This window comes from Centrocercus urophasianus, unplaced genomic scaffold (assembly GCF_019232065.1).
Source record: "Centrocercus urophasianus isolate 14NV4802_14NV808 unplaced genomic scaffold, USGS_Curo_1.0 seq_31, whole genome shotgun sequence".
Lineage (NCBI taxonomy): Eukaryota > Metazoa > Chordata > Aves > Galliformes > Phasianidae > Centrocercus > Centrocercus urophasianus.
In genome coordinates, this window is record NW_024884878.1 from 10,181,040 (window position 1) to 10,204,471 (window position 23,432).

At 47.0% G+C, this 23,432-nt stretch overlaps 1 protein-coding gene across 7 annotated transcripts; it reads left to right on the top strand.

Annotated features, from left to right (window-relative positions):
- The first annotated feature begins 183 nt into the window (after positions 1-183).
- On the top strand, positions 184-23,264 carry TBC1D2 (TBC1 domain family member 2). Of its 7 annotated transcripts, none has more exons than XM_042829564.1 (14): positions 187-457; positions 3,004-3,511; positions 4,154-4,286; positions 5,170-5,311; positions 7,327-7,448; positions 9,407-9,582; positions 10,394-10,780; positions 11,576-11,686; positions 13,302-13,483; positions 15,060-15,530; positions 17,164-17,284; positions 19,333-19,518; positions 20,174-20,295; positions 21,019-23,264. In XM_042829564.1, the coding sequence occupies exons 2-14, from the start codon at positions 3,101-3,103 to the stop codon at positions 21,218-21,220; spliced, it is 2,766 nt and encodes a 921-aa protein (XP_042685498.1). In that variant the 5' UTR covers positions 187-457; positions 3,004-3,100; the 3' UTR covers positions 21,221-23,264. The 7 variants fall into 7 exon arrangements, with proteins under 7 accessions (XP_042685501.1, XP_042685498.1, XP_042685499.1 ...); XM_042829565.1 differs by having other exon boundaries at positions 187-453; XM_042829566.1 differs by lacking the exons at positions 187-457; positions 4,154-4,286 and adding an exon at positions 4,325-4,500 and having other exon boundaries at positions 3,424-3,511; positions 7,311-7,448.
- Positions 23,265-23,432: the final 168 nt, after the last annotated feature.

Sequence of the window (23,432 nt, forward strand, 5' to 3'; positions counted from 1 at the left end):
TTTATTTATTTCTGCTCTCTCTGCCACTCCCCGTCACGCCGCCGCGGAGGAGGCTCGGGGTGGTGGCATCCCGCTCCCGGCCGGCCGTTCCGGTCCCCATCCCTTCCTTCTCCCCCCGCCTCCCCCCCCCCCCCGCGCCAGGCGGTGCAGCCCGGTGCCAGGCTCTGCCGTGCCCCCCCCGGCGGGGATACGGCTGTGCTGTGAGGCTGTGGGAGGGCGGGGGGAGAAACGTCTGTGCGGGGCCCACCCTCATCTTCCCTTTTCGTCGGTGAGTCAGTGCCGCGTTCGGCTGGACGGCTCTTTCGGACGGCTCGCAGGCTGAGGGAGGCTTGAAGCAGAGGCTCCTCTCACTGTCGGATCTGTTCTGGAGGCCGTGGTCACCCGGCTTGGGGTGTCTGCAGCTCTGCAGCAGCGGACAGTGGCTTCCAATGGCATCTCTCCAGAATCCTGCAAGTAGGTGAGGCTTTCTCTATAGCCCTTGGTAACGCAGATTTGACCAGAGCTCTTCTAACGAGGTTCTTGAATCTGTGTGGTGGAGCCGTGGAGTGTCACCGTCAGCACAGCTAGAAGTGTGTTGGAGTCTTTGGATGGCGCAGGAAGTCCTTGTGCTTTGAGCCAGCTGTGTGCCCTTGTGGCTCGAAAGGCAAATGGTGTCCTGGGCTCCATTGGAAGAGTGGCGGCCAGCAGGGACAGGGAGGTGATCGTCCCCTCTACTCTGCTCTTGTGAGGCCCCACCTGCAGTATTGTGTCCAGGTCTGGAACCCCCAGTACAAGAAAGACAGGGAGCTGTTGGAGAGGGTCCAGAGGAGCCACAAAGATGATCAGGGGCTGCAGCACCTCCCCTACAGAGACAGGCTGAGGGAGCTGGGCTTGTTCAGCCTGGAGAAAAGGAGGCTGTGGGGTGACCTGATGGATGGACCCTTTGGATGTTAGGGGGAAGTTCTATACAAGGAGAGTGGTTAGGCCCTGGAACGGGCTGCCCAGGGAGGTTGTGGATGCCCCGTCCTTGGATGTGTTTAAGGCCAGGTTGGACAGGGTCCTGGGCAACCTGATCTGAATGTGTGTGTTTGGTGGCCCTGCTAGGCAGGGGGGTTGGAACTACATGATCCTTGAGGTCCCTTCCAACCCGGGTGATTCTGTGATTCTGTGTGATTCTGTGACCTCATGGCAGCCTGCAGTACCTAAAGGGAGCCTACAGAAAGGAGTGGAGTCAGCTCTTGGAAAGGGGAGATAACAGCAGGACAAGGGGAAATGGTTTGCAGTGGAGGGAGGGCAGATGGAGGTTGGATGTCAGGGGAAGTTGTGTGCTGTGAGAGTGGTGAGGTGCTGGAACAGCTGCCCAGAGAGGCTGTGATGCCCCGTCCATCCCTGGAGGTGTTGGAGGCCAGGTTGGATGGGGCCCTGGGCAGCCTGGGCTGCTGTGAAATGGGGAGGTTGGTGGCCCTGCATTGGTGGGGGGTTGGAGATTCATGATCCTTGAGGTGCTCCCAACCCTGGCCATTCTGTGATTCTGTGGTTGCTAGGAAGGCTTGAGGCTGCTGCTGCTTGATAGTGGTTCCTTTGAACCCGCCAAAATTAGCCTGGAAATTAGGCTTCTGATGTGGCACCTACGTAATGTGCTTATTCTGGCATTTGTATTTTCAGCAGTAAGAGAGTGGATAAAATAAGTGAATAAAAAAAGAAAAAAAAAAAAGTGAGTGTTCTGTAGCTTTTTGAGGAGCAGATGAGTGAATGGGAGGAAGCAGCATTAAAGGAATGGAGCTTAAACACTAATGTCTGTAAGCCTGTATCAGTAAGGAGGGTGTTGTTCCTAAAAGCATGAGCTTGGCCAGTGTCTTTTTGTACTCCTTTGTGTTATCCCCACTGACCTGTTGTCATCACACCACTGGTTCAGTGTTCAATGGTTTTGTGGTTGCTGTTGGATTACCACTAATATGTATTTGCTTACACATTTGCTTCTGATACTGCAGTATTTATACTGAAGCCTCTGGCAGGCTTTTTCGTTAGGTGAGCTTCAAGATAGGCTTTTATTTAACAAAAAAAAACAAAAAAAAAACCATCAAGTTTCTAATAGGTTTTATTTTGGGGTGTTGTTATTTCTGTTGTGCAAGGACCACTAGACATTGTTATATGCAGCTGTGAGCAAAAAGTCATTTCTCCCTAATTTGCCCACAAGTGTGGTAGGTTTGCCACCCTAGCACACAATCAGAATTCATGTGCATGTGAACCCATGTATTCAGGCACAGCTTTGAAACTGACCCTGTCTCTGAGAGGAGGACAGGGCTAAGAATCTGCCCAAATCCCCTCCAGTGTTGTTTTTCTGTTTCTCTGTTGCATATTGCATTCCTTACAGAAACACAGCAGGGTTCTTTAGGCAATGGAATAACCGAGTCTGTTTAGTAGGAATCACAGAATCTGTTTCTCTGGTGCCTAATCCATCAGGTGAGGCCTGCTGAATAAGACCCAGAGCACGGTATGCTGGCTTTTTAACAGCATTCTTCAGCTGCCATAAGGATAGGTTTTTCTCCAGGTACTGTGGTTTAAAATATTAGCTTAGCATGCAGTGACAAGCTTACCTGAAAGCCATTGACCTGAATTTGTGTCCCAAAAGAGGTTGTTACCTTGTTTTCTGCGGCTAATACTTAATATTCTTCTCTGTGACTTCAAAAGCCCCGTTTGTTGCTAATGACTTGAAATGCCTGCAGGATGTGCTTGTTTTTTACCTGAAAGATTGTAGTGGTTTCTCTGCTGCTAGTAGAGACTGTTTACAAACTGTAGACAGAAAACTGAGATGTAGAGGTCATTAGAGCCCAGGAAGGGAAAGAGCAATGACCAATATTGGACACTGGGGACCGCTGCTGGGTAATTTGAAAGCTAGGGAATGTGGTGGTGTGATTTTTTTGTTTGTTTGTTTTTGTTTGTTTGTTTGTTTTTCTTTTTTCTTTTTTTTTTTTTTGGTCATATATGAGACCTAAGCATATTCCTCAATTTTGTCTTCTGCAGGTTGTAGAATAATGTTGATATAGTTGGTATCTGCTGTACCTCGTTTACCTGGAGATTTCCTGTTTCAGTTTGGTTCTGAGTGTATTTCCTGAAAGAGATGAAGAAAGGACCAGGAAGTGGTGCTTGTCCCAGTGCTGGAGTTCCAGACGAGATAACAGAGCCAAACTCAGATGGCAGTAGGAGCGACGGAGACTCAGCAAAAGAGAAAGATGTGCTTCCCTCTCCTGGAGAACTGGAAAATATACAGCTGAAACCCAGCAGCGAAACACACAGAAAAAAACTCTGTGGCTATTTAAATAAGCTAGGCATTAGGGGTCCAATCAAGACCTGGAAGTCTCGGTGGTTCATTTATGATGAAAATAAGTGCCACTTACTATACTACAGGACTGCACAGGACATCAACCCTTTGGGCTCTATTGATCTCTCCAGTGCTAGCTTTGACTGCAAAGTAGAAAATGATGAAGGGGTTTTTGAGATCAGAACACCAAACAGAGTTTTTACTCTAAAGGTAAGAGGCAGCAGCTTCATTTGAGGGCTGCTACAAAACATTCCCCACTAGGACAGATTCACCTCTGTAATGTACCTCAGCCTGAGTTTTGTGCTAATCCCCTCAGCCTGGACTGTTACCTTGTAAACCTGAGTTCCTTGCTCTGTTTTTGTAAGGCTGGGTTTCCGTCACTGAGATGGCTTTTCTTTAACAGAATAGGAGTAAAAGCCAAACTGGGTGCTGGACTGAAGTAATTTGAGAGTCCTGCACCCATGCATAACTTATTGAATAGAAATGAGCTCCTCTGTATGAACTGGTTCCCGCAGCAGGAAGCTTAGATTCCTATCTCTGTGAATGTCTCTATTAAGAGAACTCTGTTCATGATTCCCACCTAAAGTAATCTTAACATTTCTGCTCAGTCTTGGAACACGGTAAACCAGAAATGGTTAGAACTTGGTCAGCTATCTAGTGAGGTTCTGTTGCTAAGGCCATGCTGAAGATTTACTTTGTCTCTCCAAATTAAGATTTGGGACTGGAGAATGTAGCATAGGCATGACTCAGCTGCCTTTTATTTTTGCTAACATGGGCAGAACAGTGGTTGTTAACCCTACAGATTATGTCTTATGCTGTTAAGATTGCCTGCTGCTTCCTGTTTTCTCTTAGGCAATCAGCAAACAGGCAATGATGTACTGGCTGCAGCAGCTACAAGTGAGACGTTGGGAATTTTGCAGTGCTCAGAGCAGATTTCCCGTGGGCAGCTCCCAGCTTGTAAATGAACCTCTAGTTGGCAGAATAAGTAAGTGTCACCTATGTCATCCCTTCATTTGCTTTCAGCCTCCGAGTGGTGAGCGGTTCTCATCTCTAAATGGCTGGAGGCACTGCCCAGGTATTTAAAGGCACGTGCCAACTATCACTGCCTGGATTGGTGTTTGGAGGTTGTGGCCTTACTGGAGATGAACGTGAATGTACTGTCTCTTGATCTGCCACGGCGTGTGCTAGGCAATATTCAGGTATCTTATGGTTGTGAATCCCCTCTTCGCTTCCCTCATACGCTGGAACCCTGCATGTTTGGTGGTGTCCCTTTCCACTGTGAAGCCAGCAGTAAGCAAGTCCTGTAGTGGTGGAGGAATAAAGGTGCACGTGCCTAGCAGTTTGAGTAAAGAGGCCAATGGAGGGCAGAGACAGAGCATCCATATATTTAGCTATGACTAGATGCACTAGATGTTTTATTTAAAGCAACCAACCTGCTCCCTGCTAAGTGTCTGCTTTAAATACCCTGGCATTTCACTATCATAAGCAGCAGTAGTATAACAAAAATATTTGTGAGCTGTTACCTGCGCATTAAGAAACACTGCGACTGGGGTGGGGAACAGCAATAACTCTGCTCTTTATCTGTTTAGAGGCTTGGATTTGATTTCTAAGGTCTTTCTCATGTACAAGTGATTGAAGCCGCTGGGTAGAAATAAATTACCTGCTCAGGGACTACTTGGAACCTTCTGTAATTTCATCTTATATAAGGGAAACCTGCTCTGCTGCTTTTGTTACTGACGTGTTGTATACAGAATGCCTAAATGTAAGAAAATGTTGTGGTTCTTAAGTTACATTGAGGAGTCAAAGTCTAATGAAAGGCTGCCTTGGACACTTACTTGCCTTTCATGTTTTGGTTTGTTTCCATGTAGATGTTGCTGATGATGAGGGCTTTCTGCCTCCAGTCAAAACGCCAACAGAAGTGGTGGGTTTACAGGCAGCCTCTTTGCCTGCACCCCAAACAGCTACAGCTTTGCAGAACATCTCCCTTAAGCACCCTTGGACAGAGATACAGTAAGTGCCTGAGGAGAGTTGCAGTGCAGTTCGCATGCCCATCTGTGCGTTACTTACTTGTTTATATTGTTTGAATTGAGGCGCTTTTCTAGGTAGATAAGCCATGAAGCAGTTTTATGAAGAAACAAACTTTATGTTGGAGCTTCTTTGACATCCGCTTGTTCTAGTGTGTTTCACAAGATATAGCTGTCTTGCAAAAGATCCTAGAGGCAGAATCAGAGCTTGATTAAGCTTTCCTAGGTGCATCTAGTGGTTTGCTTATTTTCTGTGGTGCATCTGAACATTGCTCTTGGAAGGACTTCTGGGCAGGTTGAACTGTACTCTGTAGGTTAGCAATAGAAGCCCTTTCCAGTGGCTTGAAAGGATCTTGGGTACTTTGCAGAGCAGGTACTTCAAGCTCGAGGCATTTGAGCCTGTAATAAGGCCTTGACACTACACAAGTTGCTGTAGCTTGGCTGATTTTCAGGCATGTGAACAGTCCCCCTGCCTGCCCTGATTTCATGTTTGTGATTGCAAGCTGTGGCTCCATTGGGGTTTACACATTATAAACCTTGAGCAGATACTGTTGCTCAAAGACAGTCCGCACCAGTGTGTCCTTAAGCATATCCTCATCACTTATTTACAGATAGCCCACAGCATGCAGGTGGTCACAGGCACTTGCCAAATGTTTTTGGAGGGGAGGTTTGCTGTAGTTTAGTATCGCTGCTGCTCTGGCTACAGTCTGATGCTGATAGGAAGAGAGGCTTCCTATGGTATGTAAGAGCAGCAATCTCAGCTGTACTGTTTTGCAGGATAGATACAAAGTGCATTCTTTCCTCTGCACTTTGATAAAAAATACTGTAATCATAACTCCTCCCCAGCCTTACTTTTGTAAGCTTGAGTAATAATTGCTTCTTTTCATCCTTGGATCCAATTGTTACCTTGGTCCTGTGAACATTTCTGCACGCTCTGTTGTGTAGTGTGTTTTGTTTCAGCTGAGTTCCTCGGATTCCTGAGTTGTTCTGGTTTCATGGGGAAAACAGCATAGCATGAAATAAAGAAAAGCAGGAAAATTGCATCAAAGGAATGCCCACTGCAGCCTATGGGGAGTGGAGGTCTGCTGATCTCTTCTGCCAATGCATTTGCTTAGGTCAGAAATTTCTGCTTTTCTACTCATGAGCCTCACAGTAAAAAGGCAAAAAGGAGAATAATATCTAAGCTCCAGCTTCATTAACAGTAAAGACGTAGTTAACATGATGTCCTGTGTATGTGTCAGAACAAGAGGCTTATTTTCTTTCAGCTGATGGGAAGAGAGAAGACTTATACAGAAATAGGCAGCTGTCTCACTGTCTTGTATAGGTTTTACAAAAAACACTGACATGCTGCTGGTTCTCCATGATCTTGTGGAGACATCTTTTAGTTCTTCTGGCAGCATCTGAAAGCAACAACTGCAACAAACAGTCTGTGATTGACTGCTTCTAGATCTCATAGCAGTTTTATTCCAGAATCTCTGTACTGTATCAAAGCTTATCAAATTAGTTGTGGCAAGGTTATTAAATGTGATTTAGATCACAGGACCTGTGGCAGCTTCAGCTGTAACTGTTGTGGCAGTTTTGGCTGTAGAGAGATGAACTTTTGTTTCTGTCTGAGGGCTTCTGCAAGGAACTGAGCTAAGGGAGGAAGAGGAGAGGGAGAGAAAGAAAGAAGAAATGATTGTGATTTTATCTGCTTCCTTCTGTCCAGCCTTTATGTAGAGGGCTGAAGGGTGTGGAAAAGATCTCCATCTGATTCACTTGGCTGTGCTGGTAGCAATTTTGTGGCATCTTTCTGATATGTGCCAGTTTCAGCTTTGCTCCCCTTAGATCCACCAGTGCCATGAATGATTCTTTTTTTTTTTTTTAATCAAATGGTGGAGGCAGGTTCTGGGAGGAGGGAGATGTGATGAATGAGGAGAAGTGTGTCACTGGGTAATTCGAATATAACTGGCTGCAGCATTCATCGCTTCTGTTCACTGTTTTAGTCTCCTCTTGTTTCAGAAACACTGTCTACAATATCTGTGGCTCCAAGCAACTCTGGGGGAATGATGGGAATGTTTTTAACTTCAGTAAATTCCAGGAGGACCCTGAACAAGAGGCAGAAGTGGAAGCACAGTGTACAGGTGCCTGTTACTGAAATGTGTATGGCTATGACATAATTTACTAGTGAGTCAGACTTAGCAGAAAAGTGAAGGATAGAGTGGCAAGTAGTTTGGGGACATGAAAGCTTGACCATGTTGTCTCCTTCCTTCCTTCCTGAGCTTTGCTGGCACAAGAAAGACTCATTTTGCTCTGCTTTAGGCTGTATATGTTTGTCTCTTACCTGTGGAATCTTTTCCAGAGGCAAAATGATAAACCATATTGCTAGCCCATACTATTTCCTTGAATTGGAAATAAAACTGCTGTACAGTCTCATTCTCCTCAACCCTTTCCTCCCAAATATAGGGTGTAATTGCTGAGTTTAGCATGTGCTCTCCACATACGCTAACTGCCTTTTGTTGTGGGCAAGACAGGTGGGGTGAAAGGAGGGTTTACAGGTACCATGAAACATCATTTATTTATTCTGGGGGCACCTGTGGTTCTCATCCCTGCCATTTGTGAATCCCAGCAGGTTGATGTTTCTTGTCCTGTGTGTCAGTCTTCTAGTTGGAGCTGTTGTGAGTCCCCTCATAGCAGACATAGGAGTCTGTAGCAAGAAACTCAGTTCTGTTTTCAGGCCTGTTAGCCTGACCTTGGTGCCAGGGAAGGTTATGGAACAGATTGTCTTGAGGGAGATCACGTGCCATGTGCAGGACAGCCAGGGGATCAGACCTAACCAGCATGGGTTCATGAAGGGCAGGTCCTGTTTGACCAACCTGATCTCCTTCTATGATCTGTGACCTGTCTGGTAGATGAGGGAAAGGCTGTAGCTGTGGTCTACCTAGACTTCAGCAAAGCCTTTGACACTGTCTCCCACAGCATTCTCCTGCAGAAGCTGGCAGCCTGTGGCCTGGATGCTTACACTCTTGGCTGGATAAGAACCTGGCTGTAGGGCTGGGCCCAGGCAGTGGTGGTGAATGGAGCTAAAACCAGCTGGTGACCTGTCACCACTTGTGTTCCTCAGGGGTCGGTGCTGGGCCTGTCCTCTTCAGTGTCTTTATTGATGACCTGGATGAGGGCATTGAGTGCACCTCAGTAAGTCAGCAAATGACACAAGGTTGGCTGGAAGTGTGGATCTGCCTGGGGGTAGCGAGGCCCTGCAGAGGGATCTGGACAGGCTGGAGAGCTGGGCTGAAGCCAATGGGATGAGGTTCAACAAGGCCAAATGCCGGGTCCTGCACTTCGGCCACAACAACCCCAGGTGACGCTACAGGCTTGGGGCGGTGTGGCTGGAGGACTGCATAGAGGAAATGGACCTGGGGGTGTTGGTTGGTGCTGGGCTGAATGTGAGCCAGCAGTGTGCCCAGGTGGCCAAGAAGCAGTGGCATCCTGGCTTGCATCAGGAATAATGTTGCCAGCAGGGACAGGGAAGTGCTTGCCCCCCTGTTCTCGGCACTGGTGAGCCTGCACCTCGAGTGCTGTGTTCAGTGTTGGGCCCCTCAGTGCAAGAAGGACATTGAGGCCCTGGAACGTGTTCAAAGGAGGGCAACAAAACTGGTGAGGGGTCTGGAGCACAGGGCTGATGAGGAGCAGATGAAGGAGCTGGGAATGTTCAGCCTGGAGAAGAAGAGGCTCAGGGGGGACCTCATTGCTCTCTAACTACCTGAAGGGAGGTTGCAGTGAGCTGAGGGTCGGCCTCTTCTCTCATGTAACAGTGATAGGACTGGAGGGAATGGCTTCAAGCAGCACCACGGGAGATTTAGGCTGGATGTTAGGAAATGCTGCTTGTCTGAAAGAGTGGTCAGGCACTGGAATGGCTGCCCAGAGAGGTGGTGGAGTCACCGACTCTGGAGGTGTTCAAGGGACATTTGAGTTTTGTGTTGAGGGATGTGGTTTAGTGAGAACTGTTGGTGATAGGTGGATGGTTGGACTGGATGATCTTGTAGGTCTCCAACCTTGGTGATTCTGTGATTCTGTATAAATTAACTCTGTTTCCTTTCAGTGAAGGAGACCCCAGAGGATGGGAGGATGGAGTCTCGGTTGAACTTGTTTAGGAAAGCCAAGTGGGTGAACAGTAGCTTGGCAGAAGAGCAACCCCGGGAGAGGAACTCAATGGATAAAGTGAACGTCCTACAGCAGCAGATGCTGACACTCACAGAGGAGGTCAAGTCACAGAAGGTGAGTACGGTGAAGAATCTTCTGCCTTTAAGGGCAGGACCCTGAAAGTGTTCACAGAGACTCCCTGGACCTTGGTTCTTGGTAAGGCTGAGGGGGCTGAGCAGGCATTCAGCTGAAGCTCCTAGTGTCACCCTGATGTACATAACCTGATGGTGCCCAGCACAAGGAAAGCACGGACATTCATTAACCACAAAACATATCTAGCAGACAGGTTGGAAAAGAGAGGTTAAAAAAAAATCCAGGTGGGTTCTGCAGTTGTCATGCTGGTGTATGTTATTTAACAGATGTATGAAATACAATCTTGGATTGGATATCATGATGCTGACAGGAGCTGCCAGATTGAGTTGTCATGCTTTTTTTGAACAACAGTCCACCATTAAGATGTGATGTGATTGCAGAGCCCAGTCACTGCAAGGCCTCTGTCTCCTGAGTGACAGTGCCAGAATCCTCAGTAATGCTAGTATCTCTTTCCAGCAAAAGAGACAAGAGAGCCAGGTCCCATGGTGGGTAATAGAATTACACCCTTGTTTTGGTTCCTTAAATGTCTGAGACAGCAGAGCATGAATCAGCAGCACAGTGCTGGAAGAAGCTTTTGTACATTCATGTGGCTTGGAGTGAGGGAGGACTTCTGCAGTGTGAAAGCTGAAACAAATACAGCAATTTCCATTCAGTTTTCCTTCGGAGAGGAGTCAGTTTCGAGATCCTGAGGATCTTTAGCTGTTCACTCATTACTTGGCAGGACTGTAGAGTCCTGGGCAGTGCCCTGGGCACACTGTGAGCTAATCACTGTGAGTTTGCTTTCTTTTACCAGGAGTTGGTTAAGCTTCTCCACAAAGCCCTGGAGGCAGCCCAGCAGGAGAAGCGAGTGTCTAGCATGTATCTCACTGCAGCAGAAGATAAGGACAGGCTGGAGTTAGTGCGCCACAAAGTGAGACAAATTGCAGATCTCACCAGTCGACTGGAAGCTCTTGAGCAGGAGAAGAAGGAACTTGAGCAGATGCTTGCTCTGAGAGACAGCCATATCCAGGAACTCAAAGAGCATGTGCAGCTTCTGATGGAGAAGAACCATGCCAAACAGCAAGTCATCATGGCCTTGACAGAGCAGAGGACCCGAGAACACTCTGATCCCCTGAAAGAAGCAAATGCTGTCACTGCAGAGACATTGTATAAACACCAGGAGGAGATTGAGCACCTGAAGGTGTGTGGAGGTGACACAGATTATTTGAGAGGTTGCATTCCTGTACCCTCCGGTTCAGTGGGAGGTTGTTCCTAGTGGAAAGCACAGACTGTATTTCTAGTTCTGTGTGCATCAGAGACGGGGTGGGAGGGCCTCACCTGGTATTGATGGAGTTCTCAGAAGCAGATAGCTTGGCTTCAGCCAGGTGGAACAAAATACTGTTTTGATCTAGTTAACATTGAGAGCCAGCCTCTTTGTTCAATCTCCTGTTTCACTTACTGCTGTCTAACCTGCTGTTTTCATGGCTCTATTGGTGTGTGCTTCCCTCTTGCAAATAGTTTCCCAACACATCTTAGTTTTTTTCAAATCCAGCCTGTTGCACTGTTACCACACGCACCATTATAATGAACTGTTAGCATGGGGTGGAGAACTGCCAAATGAGGCACTCTGCTGTGGGAAGTGTTTTTTCTGCCAGCTGTGGGGCTGAAACCTGCATCTGTTTCTTAAAAAAGGGAGAAAAGTATTCTTCATCTCAGTTAGCTGTTTCTTTAGCTTTCTGCCATCCAACTGTCTCTACGTCTTATAAGTGCATATGTTTTCTAAGTACATTTAGCATTTTCCAAGTGTCTTCTCTATGCATGACACCTCTATGTAATGTTGTACCTTCATTTCCTTTGTAGACTGTATTTGTCCTGGAAAGTCCTGTCTTGTCTCTAGAACACGACATTTTTTTCTTGTCCTTTACTCATTCCATACACAAGTCCCTCTAGGGACCCTCATAAACTGTTCCTCTGTGACTGTTTTGTTTTGTGGCAGGATGATATCGATGCCTACAAAACCCAGAACCAGTTTCTCAATTCGGAGATCCACCAGGTTACTCGACTCTGGACAAGAGTTGCTGAGAATGAAAAAGCCCTTCTGATGAAGGTGGGGCAAAATAGTTCTTTTTTCTTGGGGACACCTTTTTCTAAGCTCTGTCCTAAGTGGGTGCTGGGATGATTTTGATACAAAAACTCACCAGGAAGAAATTTGTTTCGTATTTTTTAATTTCAATTATTATTTTTAGTTTAATTTTCTTGCTTTGTATTGTTCCCAGATTAGATATGATTGTTTTCTCTCTCCGGTCAAAGTAAAATGCTTGCAGAGTTCACTCTTAGGGATGCTGAAAACTAACTCAGACTCCTGTAGATTCAGCCTTACTTTTGGATACAAATAAAGAAATTTCTGTGCTAAGAGAATGAGAAGTTCTTGAGACTTGGCAGGCTGACTAGGTCCTGGCTCCATCTAGTTTTGATTTCTGCACAAGGCCTAGTGCTGTCAGGTAGCAATTCTCTTAGATCCTGCAGCTAGTTGAGAGTTGATTTCTCTTCTTAGGCTCTGTTTTTATTTCTAGTGTTGTAAGTATGCATAAACTAGTTGTGCTTAGACTTGTCTTTCTGGTCCTAAACCACTGCTTCAGGCTGGCATTTGTTCTCTAGGTTTTCCCTGGGTTTTCCTTACTAGATTTCAAGGAATGTCCCCATAGCCCTGGATTCTGTAACAGGGCAAGCAGCTGCTTCTGAGTTGGTGTTGTCATTCTTTTATCTCTTTGCTTCCTAGTCTTTTGAAACCCAGTACACCTCAGCTTGTTCTTGTTCTCTGATCCTCCAATTGCTGTCAGCTTCAGAATGGAAGTAATCATACTGAAATGCTTGACTTGAGGCAAAATGCTGAGTAAAGTGGTAGTGTGACAGTGTCCTATGCTCTTTTCTGTCCACTTTCTATGCAGCCTAATTCTTTCTGTGATTCCTGTTTTGTTTTTAATTGCTGCTTCCCACTGAGAAGTCCTTGTGCTTCCTGTGAAACACTGATTAGGTGAGTTTTGTCACCTGTATGGCCTCAGTTGTGAATTGTGAAGTGGTGATAACAATCCTCGTTTCCCTGTTTCCCTCCTCTCCCCCTCCCCACCTGCTTTTTTTTTCTTTTCTGTATGCCCTGGAGTGTGGTGGTTTTGCTCTGTTTGAACTCACTTGAGCTTCGTGTGCTTGATGCTGTATAGCAGTATGATGGTATGAGGTTGCTTGGGAGCACGTTCACTTTGTGATTCTGCTGCGTATCCTGAAGTTGTGGAGGTTCCAGCTCAGCCCCTTGAGTGGTGTGTATTTGCAGAGTACAGCTCAGTCTGTGGTAGAGAACTTGTCTAAGCAGGAGAGGAAAAGCCTGAAGAGAATTCAGATGCAGTGGTGGCTCTGATCTGTGCTGCCTGGGATATGGCCACCCCTGATGCAGTGCAGTAGGTAAGCAGGTGATGCTGTATTTGGCCTGCCATTCAAAAAGCAACTTCTGTTGTGTGCTTGCTTATGAAGCTTATGTGTGTTCATTGGCAATGGTGATTCATTCATAGCTGCGCTTCACATGGGTGTAGAAAACTGCTGGGCATGTTTTCTGGGGTCTTGCTATTCAGGAGTCTTTGTTTTATGTGTGGGCCAGGCTAGCAACGAGCAGTGGTGATAGAGGAAAAACCGTCAATGAGCTACCTCATTCCTTCTTGTTTTGCCATCAGTGTGCCTATCTGCAAGCCCAAAACTGCCAGATGGAGAGCAAATACCTGACGGTCTTGCGGAAGCTGCAGGAGACTCTCTGTGGCCTGCCCAGCTCACATGCTGATTTGGTGAGGAACCTCATCCAGGAAGCACTCCAGTGGGATGTGAAGGAAGGAGCAGATCTGAACCTGAACCCTGTGAGGTAATAGAGAAGCACGTGGGGAAATTCACACCCTTGCAGGAGTCTGTCAGTGGAGGGGAATTTGCAGGCAAGAGATCTGAGACAGCTCTATAGCAGGGAATTGGAGCCATGACCTACAAGGAGAGGGAGAGGAAAAATGGTAATGTGGAAACCATGCACAGCTGATAGTAGCACATCACTGCAGGAAGGGGAGTTAAAAGTTATATAAACCCTGTCACTAACTAGTTACCTGAGAGAAGAGGCTGACTCCCACCTTGCTACAGCTTCCTTTCAGATGGTTGTACAGGGTGATGAGATCTCCTTTGAGTGTCCTCTGCTCCGGATTAAACAAGCCCAGCTCCCCCAATTGTTCCAGGCCTATCACCAGCCTTGCTGTGCTTCTTTAGACATGCTCCAGCGCCTCAGACTTTCTTGTAGCAAGGGCCCAAACTGAACACGGTACCTGAGGTACAGCTTCACCAGAGCAGAGTACAGAAATGCACGAGAGGTCCCCTGGAAAGTAGAGAATATTTATTCCTCGGAGTTTTCTAGACCCATTCATATAAAGCCATGACTGCCCTGTTTCTAGCTGTGGGTCAGTCTTGCAGTAAGGGATGGGGCTGGACTGCAGACCCCAAGGGTGCTTTGCTACTAGTGCTGCTAAGGACCTTGCATTTGTGTTTATGCTATTCTGCACAGTTACTGCCCCAGTTTCGTAACAGATTCTATTACATCTGGTTGATTAGATTCAGATTCTCCAGATAGCCCTAAGAGTCTAAGGCCAGGCTTGGTCTCTTTGCCAGTTCACTTGGACAATGCCTGCCTGGTTCTGGATGTGGGTGTGTGGCTCTTGCTCTACCTTGAGATTGGGAAATATTAAGGTGGAGATGAACTGTAATTCCTTTACCTCCCCATGTTAGCTGAGATTAACGCTGTATTAATTTGAAATTAATAGATACGATAGGTATATGTTAGAAAAGATAAAGCATGCATGGACATGGACTGACTTGTTTCCTGTGCAACCTATGGTAGGGCGCCTGCTTTAGCAGGGGTTGGACTTGATCTCTTCCAACCCATGTGATACCTTGGAGTTAGCTCTGACTGGGGACTAAGGGTGCACAGACCCTCAACAAGCACCATTATCTGCATTTCTGGAGTGTCTGATTAGGAAGAGATTTCCATTGTGCACAGAAGACATCCAAAGGTGCTGTTGGTCTCTATTCTTTGTTCTGATGCTCTGAAGCTTTTGCAGTCCCAAACCGTCTCTGTCCTAAGACAGAGAAGATAAACAGGTTGAGCAAGATGCTACCTTGTGTGTAGGAGAAAAGATGGATTGAGTAAAGAGATCTGTTGGGGTCAGACTACAGCTCAGAGCAGCTACACTTGAGTTCATCTGTCTGTCTATGCTGTTGGTGAAGGCTACCACTTGTCTTCATGGTTCTGTGTCAGCAGACGTGGCAGGCTCATGCACACAGCTGCCGGAGAAGCACAGGAGAAGTACCTGTGCTCTGCCGTGGGTGGCAGGAGCACAGCAGTGGCCCTTGGCACAGAGGCCAGAGCCAGCCTTTGAATTAACCTCTGCCTTGTGCCCTTCCAGTGAGTATGATGAGTACGGGTTTATGACCGTACCTGACCACGAAGTTGAGGACTGGAAACTTCTGGCCAAAATTCAAGCCCTGGAGATGAAGTCCAACAACCTGCGGAGCCAGGAGGTAGTGGAGAAGCCCCTTCGTGACAGGTGGAATAGCATCGGGGAGCTGAGTCCCTCTGCAGAGCTGAAAAGCCTTATTAGAAGTGGCATTCCTGTGGAGCATCGGCAGCGGGTCTGGAAGTGGATTGTCAGCCAGCACTGCAGCTATCTGCCTGACCACTACCAGCGGCTGTTAAGACAGAGCAAGAGCACTGAGCACCCTGCCTGTCGGCAGATCGAGCTTGACCTGCCCCGCACACTGACCAGCAACAGACATTTTTCATCTCCCACTTCTCAGCTCATCCCCAAGCTCCGAAGGGTGCTGCTGGCATTCTCCTGGCACAATCCTGCCATTGGATACTGCCAGGGACTGAACAGGTGAGGAACCAGGTATGCTGCTTCTTCATGGGATTGCACTGAGACGGTGTAGGTACTTTCACTAGGCTGTGATTCAAACAGTCCCAGGCTCCTGTTCCTCTCTAGAGCTGTACTAGCTCTAGATATTTTCTGCGTATGGTGTCTTTTTTCTACCTAGTGTTATTGCTGTGTTGTAGCAAGCAACAGAATGCACTTGTCTTCCTATTTTGTAATTTTCAGAGGAAAAGTTATAGGAGGTGGAGTGATACAGTCCCAGGCTAATGTCACCACATATAGGCTGAATCTGTGTATCGTAATGTGCTCAGAAGAACACTGGTGATGGCTTTAGTCTGGTGATAGTTGGAGGAAGTGTTAGGAAGTGCTAGGAGTTGGAGCAGATGACACATGAGGAGAAGCTAAGGAAATTGATCTGGTTGTATCTGAAGAATTACAGACTCAAAAGGAACTTTAAAGGTCATTTATTCCAACTTCCCTGCAGCAAACAGGGACCCTACAGCTAGATCATGTTGCTCAGAGCCCCATCGAGCCTAACCTTGAGTGTCTTCAGGATGGGGCATCCACCACTTCTTTGGGCAACCTGTGCCAGTGCGCCACCACCTTCATTGTCAAAAACTCTTTCCTTATAGCCAATCTAAGTATCTCCTCTTTTAGCGTGAAACCATTTTCCCTTGTCCTGTCATAGCAGATCTTGCTAAAATTTGTCCCCTTTGTTTGTATAGCCCCTCCAGTTTAGAGGCTGGAAGGCCACCACCAGGTCTCCTGGAGTTTTCTCTCTGCAGGCTGAACAGCCTGAGCTCTATTAGTCTGTGAGGCTCAGGGAATCTGGAAGCTTCTCTCACTTCCCAAATTTAGGCTACAGAACAGATTTTAAAAAAAAACAAAAAAAACAGGCTTCTTAGAAGTGTGTAGCCTACAAAAAGAGGCACGGGTCACTGGCTGCAAGAAGGGAGTTTCTGATTGTACGTTTTCACGTGAGGAAAATCTGTGTAAGCCATTCCTATTGCTCTTCAGGTGGTCCTCAGAAAGATGTTTTCTATTCCAGAAATCCCTTGATATTAGATGTTATAGAATTGTAAAATGGATCAGATTGGAAGGAACCCTTACAGATAATCTAGTTCCAGTCTGCTCTGCCCTCCCTGGGATACCTTACACCAGATCGCTGCTGAAAGTCTGATCCAGCTTCCGTATGTTTCCCCAGCCTTGAACTCTTCCCATCTAGCTAAAGGGAGATAAGTCAGAGCTAAGGGGAATAAGAGTGGAAGGATGAGGTGAGCCACGTCACATAATATGGAATGTCTCTAAGAAAGCTGTTTGCTATGTTAACATAGCCATAGCCAGCACACTTTGCTAAATGCAAGGATCTCTGTAGAACATTCCATTAGCTCGGAAGCCCGGTTTTGTTGCTGAAGCTCTGCTTTTGATGCTTCCTGTTTGCTGACAGAAGCACACAGGAGAGGAAGGCATAGACCCTGGGTTCCTTCGGAAGCCTGCAGAACAGATCATTCTCTGACCAGCTGTGCTCCCTCACAGAGCTAGAGACAGGCCAGTAAGAATCTTGGATTCTCCTGTTCTGTGTTGGACTCTGTCTCCTCCTGCAGTGTTCTATTGCCTGACTTTGTTTTGTTCATTGCAGATTGGCAGCTGTTGCCCTGTTGGTCCTGGAAGATGAGGAAAATGCTTTCTGGTGTCTGGTCCATATTGTGGAGAACCTAATGCCAGCAGACTACTACAGTGACACCCTGATAACATCACAGGTGAGCTGGCACCCCCCTCTACTGCTTGTACTGCTTTGATGTGGTGATTTTTGGTAAAGGGTTAAAAACAAGTAGTCAGCTTGGAATGTGTTTGACTTCTGACAGTTGACATCACATTGCAGTTCCTTCCATTACAGTTATAAAGTTGCTTAAGAAATGTGGCACCACTCCTGAATAATCACTTTGCTGATCAGGTTAGTCAGGAGAGAGGTGCCCATTAACTGCAGTTATTTATTGCAAGAAGGACCCAGTGAAAGTGAAGTAGTTAACTCTGACATGTAGAACCAAATATGAAGAAAGTGTATTTTTGGAAACTGCCCTCCATCTTTGGACTGCCCAGTGCAGATGAAGGAAGGCAATGGAATTTTAGTATCAACTGTGCTTCAGTTTAGGATCAAATAGCCTAATTCTGGCTTTGGAACTCCCTCTAGATCAGAAGGTGCTGTGGCCATTTGATATAAAGTGTTACCCTCCTGTTTAAAATCAGTGGATTTCAAGTTTTCAAGGCATGTTGTTTGGTATCATAGAATCACAGAATGGCCTGAATTGAAAAGGACCACAATAATCATGTAGTTTCAACCCCCCTGCTGTGTGCAGGTCGCCAACCAGCGGCCCAGGCGGCCCAGAGCCACATCCAGCCTGGCCTTGAATGCCTGCAGGGATGGGGCATCCACAGCCTCCTTGGGCAACCTGTGCCAGTGCCTCACCACCCTCTGTGTGAAAAGCTTCCTCCTGATATTTCACAGAATCACGGAATTGTAGGGGTTGGAAGGGACCTCTAGAAATCATCGAGACCAACCCCCCTGCCAGAGCAGGTTCCCTACACCTTTAATTTAATTTAATTTAATTTAAACCTCTCCTGTCTCAGTTTAAAACCATTCCCCCTTGTCCTGTTGTGATGCTGAATTGTTTGTTGGTGTTTACTGGGACAGGGCCATGCTGTTTCCGAAGTCTCTGGGAAACAAGTCTCTGACCAGCTCACAGAGACTTGGGAAGCAGACAAATTATTGTCAGACAGCAAAATGTCTGTGATGTAGTGGTCTGGATCAGCAGTGTTGACAGTGAAATCTGATAGACTGCAGTCGATATGTGAATTGTAGAGACTGCTGGGGAAGAAATGTCAGGAGGCTCTCCTACATTTGCTGAGTAATGACCATCAGTGAGCCTTTTTTGGAAAGACTTCATGGCCTCATTTGGCCCCTGAAAATGTAGCCAAGGTGCAAGCAAAGAGGTAGGCCTAGGGTCTTTGAGGGTTGGCTTGATAAAGTGAAAGCTGGCTGAAAATGTTTAGTTGTTGCAGACTTGAAAGACCAAAGCATATCACTTTGTCTGGTTTGTACTACAGGGCCAAAGGTAAGTAGGCTGACAGAACTGGTATAGTAATATGATATGGTGTAGAGAAGGACCTAACCCTGGTCTTGCTTTGTACGCTTCCTCTTGTAAAACCACAGCTGTCTTGAGATGAAGCCTTTATAAACTTGATTAAAGGATCTCACCAGCTGCATTTGTGTGTCTAGGTTCATGCAGCTACAAGCAAAACTGACAGCAGTGAGTCCACAAGGAAGTGAACTGAGAATATCAGCTGTTTCTTGTGAAGACAGAGAGGGGTCATACGTATTCAGTCTGTTAGGCCATGTGCAGTCATTCAGCCCTGGGCATGCCCTGTTACTCAGCTGGTTTCTCATGACATCACAGAAAATAGCAGTAAGACTGATGTGGAAAGATGTGTCAGTGATTTCCTCGTGACTTTGAGATGGAGAACTCTTGCCACTGTGTGAGAAGAGCGCATTTCTGCACATCTCAGCCCTGTTTCAGCTCCACACTCCACCCCTCTCCACACCTGTCACTTGGTACTGCATGAAAGTTTGCTGCTCAGTAATTATGAAGGGCTGAGAGACAATGAGATTCTGCACTCTTCCTGTTTAGGCTATAAGGCAGCACCAGTGGCGTGTATAGGCCACTGTTCTGCTTCACTGTCCCTCTCCTTCACACTAGGGTGGTTTGTGCTTGCTAACTTTTGTTGTTGTTGTTGTTTTGGTCAAGTTTAGGTAGATCAAAGAGTCTTCAAAGAGTTCCTGGCAGAGAAGCTGCCTCGCCTCATGGCTCATTTTGAGCAGTATCAGATTGATGTCTCACTCATTACCTTCAACTGGTTTCTGGTGGCCTTTGTGGACAGCTTGGTCAGTGACATCCTCCTGCGAGTGTGGGATGCTTTCCTGTATGAAGGGACTAAGGTAAAACCCTTTATCTAGGGCTTCTTTCTGTCTGCATCACATCTGACGTGACAGCAGATTGATGAACGTTCACACGTGTCAGGAGGTGTGGGCATGAGCCTCTTGTCCATCTGCCTCTTTAGTGCTATGCCTTGATGTCTCCTCATCTTCTGTTGCTGTGTTGCCTGCAGGCAGATCAAGCCTTTGATACTGTGTATGGTGCCCTTGCCATTTCTTAGCACGTAGTCCTGCTGTAAAACAGTTCTATGATATGGTCCCCTCTGCTCTACAACTCAGACACAGCTGAGAGTGGACAGATACAGGGATCAGAAGATGGGCAGAGATTTAGTATTGCTGGAAATAAGTGTGAATTTTGCACTGTCCCTCTGCATAGAGAGAACTGGAAAACCCTTGTGAGATTAGTTTTAGTGTCCTTTTGGAGGCTCTGGTATGCTCCGGAGTTGTAAATTAGCTCACAGGAGGTTGTTCTCTTGGGTTTGTTCTTTTGGGTTTAGCTCTGTGCTTCTTTAGGCCTGCCCTAAAGCAGCCTACTGAGTACAAGCCCAGCAACCACATGTACTGCAGTGTGTATCCCTTACCCTACGTTTTAAGCCATGAGAGCCTGTTCCCTCAGTTGCTAAGCCTTTGCCAACTGAAATGCCTTTCAACGTTCCAGGTGATTTTCCGCTATGCTCTTGCGATTTTTAAATACAATGAGGAGGAAATCCTAAGAATTCATGACAGCGTGGAGATCTACCAGTACCTACGTTTTTTCACAAGGATGATTGTGGATGGCAGGTAGGATGGACTGTGAGGTGTTGTCAAGCTTCTATCTTAAGCCTGTACTTGTTCACTTTTACATCAACCTGAAAGGAGATGTGACTAGTGTGTTAACAGATGCATACATTAGCATGTCAACAGGACATAGACCTATGTGCCTCTTTTTTGACTGTTCCTCCATGCTCTTACTTAAGGCCTGCTTGGCTTGGGCTATGTCATGCTGCAACAGGCCTGGCCACAAAGCTTGTGTTAGTTCTCTTTTTCAGCAGCTGGAACTTGGGATTCCTACCTGGGTTTCCTGCGGCTGAAGTGATCAGGGTATTTGGGAGCACAGTGCTGCTCATGGCCTTTAGTAGCACCAAGTGCTTAAGAATAGCAGTTGTATAATCAGAAGAGCTGAGCAGAGGGACTATTCCTCCTGCAAGGAAGATGAGTCATCAGGGTTAGTCTTGGATAGTCCATCTCCTCACGGTGTGCTGCATACTTTAAAAGTGTATTTTAAAAGGTTCCCTTGCTTTGTTGTTTGCATAAGAAGCAATTGTCTGTGATTCTTTATGGCTCTGCTGCTTGGTGACTGCTGAGCACAGAGGGCTGAAACAATTTCTGCAGCATCCTGGAGTAGTGAATAACGAGCTGCACCAGAGAGGTTTGGTCTGGGAAATCCCACTCTCCTTAAACACTTGGATATTTGTTACTATTTCAGACAGTAAATGGGTTCACTGGGCCTCTTTTCCATTGCAGGAAGCTGATGAACATTGCCTTCGATGATTTAAACCCCTTCCCCATGAAACTGCTGAGGAATCGGAGGAGAATTCACAGGGAAGAGCTGGAGACAGAGCTGTGCGAGCTGGAACAGATCAAAGCAGCCTACGTAAAAGGGAGAGCAGAGCAGGGATCTCAAGGCTTGGAGGAAATTGTTAGCGAGGAGGAGGAAGAGATATAGCGAAAACAGCTCATCACTTCTCTCTCACCTTGTTCAAGGTCTAACAGCTATCTGTATGTGACAGAGGGAGAACAGATGCTTGTAGGAGTTCATCTGCCCCTGGAAGGCTGTCAATGTAGGACCGTGTGGGGATTTAGCCAGGCTTTGTGATAGATTGGAAGGTGTCAGAGGAATTTTACCCATCCTGTCCACCCCGTGCTGTGCAACTGAGAGATGCAGCTGAAGATCTGTAGGAAATAATGGTGGTGGTACCACAACATGATGCAGGTGATCCAACCAGGCAGGGCATTTCTTGAAGAGGCTTGAAAGAGATTTTTCTGTGCATGCGAAATCATAAATAGGTAAAGCAAGAGCTTTTCCTCACTGGTAGCTAAACTTCTTAACTGTTTGGGAGGGGAACCTGCTCTCTGAACACACTGTGCCTTTAGTGGTTCACTTGCCAGGAGAGCACACGCACACACACAAACCTGCAGCTGCTGAGCTGTGCTGCTCTCTCCAGGTTGGGCCTGAAGAAGGCCTGGAAGCTGGAGGACATCTTGCTATGGGGCTCAGGCTGGGACAAATGAAATGAAACGGGGGAAGGTGGAGTTGTCTATCCAGTTTATTTTGGTTCCTGTGGGAATCCACAGGGGCACAAGGTGTGTCTCTCGCGTGGCTGGAAGATGCTGGGAACTACCCTTCCTCTTTGTTTAGCTTTGAGCAGAGCCATCTGTGTGACAAACTGAATTTGCACTAGAGAGCCCTCATCTTGCTGTGAACCAGCTGGCTATGGACATGGCATGGCAACTTGGACTGCTGGGGGCAGCTGAGTCTTTTGACCCACAGCTGACCAGGACGAGCATGTGGCCCTCTCTGCCTCTGAGGCATGCTTCTCCTCTGCTAGGTTTCTTCACCTATGTCCCTGTCTCTGACATACACTGAAAATCCACATGAATGTGTCCTTTCTACCTTGATTTCTCTGAGGTTTTGAAGGGAATCCATCTTTTCTCTTTGCTGTGCCCAAGTTTTGAGTGTGGGTGCTGCTTTGACTCATGGAATATGGCACATTAGGGGTGAAACTATTTGGACTAGATCACACACACACAAAAGGTTACTATTTCCTGAGTTAGCTGCTGGCCTCCATGGCCTCCAGTGCACCGAAGTGCCCCTCCTGCCTCTAGCAGAGGAGATCTGATAGCTTTCTCCTCTGCCCTGGGGCTGCCCCATCCCTTGGGCCTGCAGCTCAGTCCTCCACAGACGCAGAGTTGGTCGAGTGCTTCAGATAAATACAGCTTTTTCCCCATCCTGATTCTGCTGCCCTGCTTTCCTGCTGAGAGGTGCTTTATTCCAGGTGTGCCTGCAGCGCCCTGCTGTACGGGGAGACATCTGTTCTGTATTTTTAGGAGCCCACTCAGCAAATTATGCCTCCTCTAAACCTTGTGTGTATAAAGTCATCCACACTTGCAGAGAAAGGGAGACGGGGCATCCACAGCCCGTGCTGCTCTCAGCCAGCTGGGCGATAGCCAAAGCCACGGAGAGCGGTGAGCCCAGCAACCTGGCGCATACGGTATGAGACACGAGGACTCCGATCAGCCCGGTTCGAAGAATGACAGAAGCCTGAGCTGGCAGAGCCCTCTAGAGGCCGGCACACAGCATGAATTTACATTCAAATGGGAGCTGAGGTCTGGGAAGAGCGAGAACCCTGCAGCAGACAGACGGGCAACAGCGAGACAGATCCACTGCCGTCAGTAACACCTGTGCACACCGACTGTGCATGAGAAGAAAGTCTCAGCAGTGTCTTACCACAACGTCTCAACCCTCTGCCCGACCCCCAAAAAACCACACCAGTTTTCAAAGGATGCCATGTAACTAGAGAAGCTCCAAAGACAGAAGGATGTTCTTAATAGCTGCTGATCTGATTGACTTGTAGTTTTACGCATGCACGCAAATACAGATTGCTGCTACTTTTGGCTTTTGAAAAGCATCCTCTCTTAAATAATGACATGGAAATTAGAAGTATAGTTAAAATCCTGTTGTTATTAAGACTTATAGGTTTTGCTCCACACGCAACGTTTAATGGTGTTCCTCTGATTGTTAATCACCTGCTGGGTGTATGACCACTGCTTCCTTCCTAAACTGTGGTGAAAATGGGCATAACTGCAAGGCCTCTGCCTAGCCAGCGTGCTCTCACAGCCCCTGCTCCTGTTCCCTCCTGCTCTACCAACTCTGATGC